We start from the raw sequence: 1,937 nt of genomic DNA, 5'->3' as shown, positions 1-1,937 counted from the left end.
AGCCTCTGTGACAGAGAGTGGCAGCTGCAGGTGAGGTGCCTGGCTGGGAATGGGACTCCCAAGGAAAACAAGACTTCCACAGGTCAGTATAGAGAATCTATTGAATAAAAGAGAGGAAATATTTTAGCAGGCTGATTTGGTTAGGGTTGGTGGGGGAGGTGCGGGGGGGTGCTTGTTTTTCTCGCCAGGCTCTTTTTGAATCATCCTCACCCTCTCCCTACTGTTCGTCTTGTCTTGCACCGGTCCTGCACTCCCCCCCTGGCTTTGCACCTCCAGACATGACAAGGGAGAACCTCCTTTCTGACGTCTCTCCCAGCTCCGAGTCACTCACCTGCTAATGCCCTTGTAAACTGTAGCGTAAGAACCTTCACCCAGCTTCTCCAAGTTCAAGTAAGAGGAGGCTGCCCCAAACGGGAGGCTCTTCCTCTGCTCCAGGGCAGTGGGCAGATGAGAGGTGGGAGAGAAAAGCAGGTGTTCAGTGTTGACATTGGGCTCCCCGGGGAAGAGAGACAGCCTTGCCGGAGTGTGCGTGGGAAGGCACAAGAACAGCCCTGGAATTAAGAACCAGCCTCCCCAGACAAGCACCCATTAAATTCTTCAGGATCAACAGCATCTGCTCACTCACCCACTGAGAACTCTGCCTCAGACCCTCTTCTTGAAAAGCATCGCTGTGACTGCGTGGCCTTTGACTCTTCTGCTTCCGGGCGCGGACAGCCTGACGTCCCCCAGGGTGAAATGAAGTCATGCAGCCTGGTGCTTCTTCTAGGTCTGTAAGCTAGGAATAAAATGTCTGCAAACTCGAGACTCTGCTGGTTAGCACACATCGCTGTTGTTTTTCTTTCTTTCTGTGCCAGCTTTCTGTTCTGCGAGTGTTTTACTGATCTTTCCCATCTCCCCCAAAGGTACCTTTCCTGAAGGTCAGATCCCTAAAACGACAGTGGTCATTACCAACGATGAAACACTGCATCCTTTCTTCCCTTAAAATCTGCTCTTGGCCCTTAAATTAACCTGAATCTTTTTGATGAACGTTTTCCGACTTCACTCTTTCTAACACAGGCTCTTCTCTGCAGCTTCTTTGCCATCGCTACTGGATTGATCTCCTGAGGGGATCATCTCCTGGCCGGCACTGCCCAGGAATAGGAGCTTATTCTCACAATTCGGAGCCCCTGCATGCCAAGACTGCCAAGTTTACTCTTTGAGATTCAGTTCTGTCATTGCGGGCCGATTGACAGAGAACCACCGTGACGCTCTCTACTTTAAAGCAAGTAATTTTCATGCAGCCCCAAAGCATAAGATAATTTCCCCCTCTCTGTTTACAAGAACATCTCCCGATTTGATAACAACAGTCATCAATCCTCTGTAGCTTTAATAGAATTTTCTTTTTATTGGTTTAGACCTACTGCAGGAAAAAAAATCAGACCCTGCAGTGGAAAGGGAGACTCTCAACTCCTTAGTTTATCCACAGATAAAGATGCTCCCGCCCGGGGTACAAATACCTCCACCACAGTCTCCATCGCCGCAGGCTGAGTCTGCTGACAGCTGTGTGCCTCTCCTCCCTCCGGGCAGAGATAGCAGCTACACTCAGGGGGTAGAGTCTTGGCGCACAGCTCCTGGCCCATGATCTTCTAGGTTCAAGTAGAAAGTCCACACTGGCACCTCTCCCCCTCTGCCTCTCTCCTCGATCGCTTCCCTTTCTGCCAGCAGTCAGCAGTGTTGGAGCTTTCATATGACTCACACGAGGCTCTGCCTGGAACAGCCTCCTGACTTCAGCAGTGTTGTCTTATCTGTGCAAGGCTCTACCTCAGAGAGCCTGCTGTCCTGTCCAGAGTGGCACACCTGCAAGCAGGGTGGCTAAGGTAGGACAGCATAAATCCGGGCTCATGCCACAGGACAGCCACAAGTCAGTGCCCTTGGCCTACATGGGTTGGGTGAATTTA

General features: G+C 51.0%; 1 protein-coding gene across 2 annotated transcripts in view; it reads right to left on the bottom strand.

Annotated features, from left to right (window-relative positions):
• Positions 1–1,619, bottom strand: part of CDK15 (cyclin dependent kinase 15) — a 116,257-nt gene extending 114,638 nt beyond the window's left edge. The window contains exons 1-3 of one of the 2 annotated variants that reach the window (XM_004701534.3): positions 1,497–1,619; positions 626–775; positions 332–426 (exon numbers count right to left, since the gene is read on the bottom strand). In XM_004701534.3, the coding sequence (XP_004701591.1) occupies positions 332–426; positions 626–775; positions 1,497–1,619 (368 nt within the window). The remainder of the gene's footprint in view (positions 1–331; positions 427–625; positions 776–1,496) is intronic. The other variant, XM_045296308.1, reaches the window with a different exon arrangement.
• Between the last annotated feature and the right edge of the window lie 318 nt (positions 1,620–1,937).

Source organism: Echinops telfairi, unplaced genomic scaffold (genome assembly GCF_000313985.2).
Source record: "Echinops telfairi isolate 266 unplaced genomic scaffold, ASM31398v2 ScPeMD7_3;HRSCAF=10, whole genome shotgun sequence".
NCBI classification, from domain to species: Eukaryota; Metazoa; Chordata; class Mammalia; order Afrosoricida; family Tenrecidae; genus Echinops; species Echinops telfairi.
This window is presented reverse-complemented; position numbering and strand designations above follow the sequence as displayed.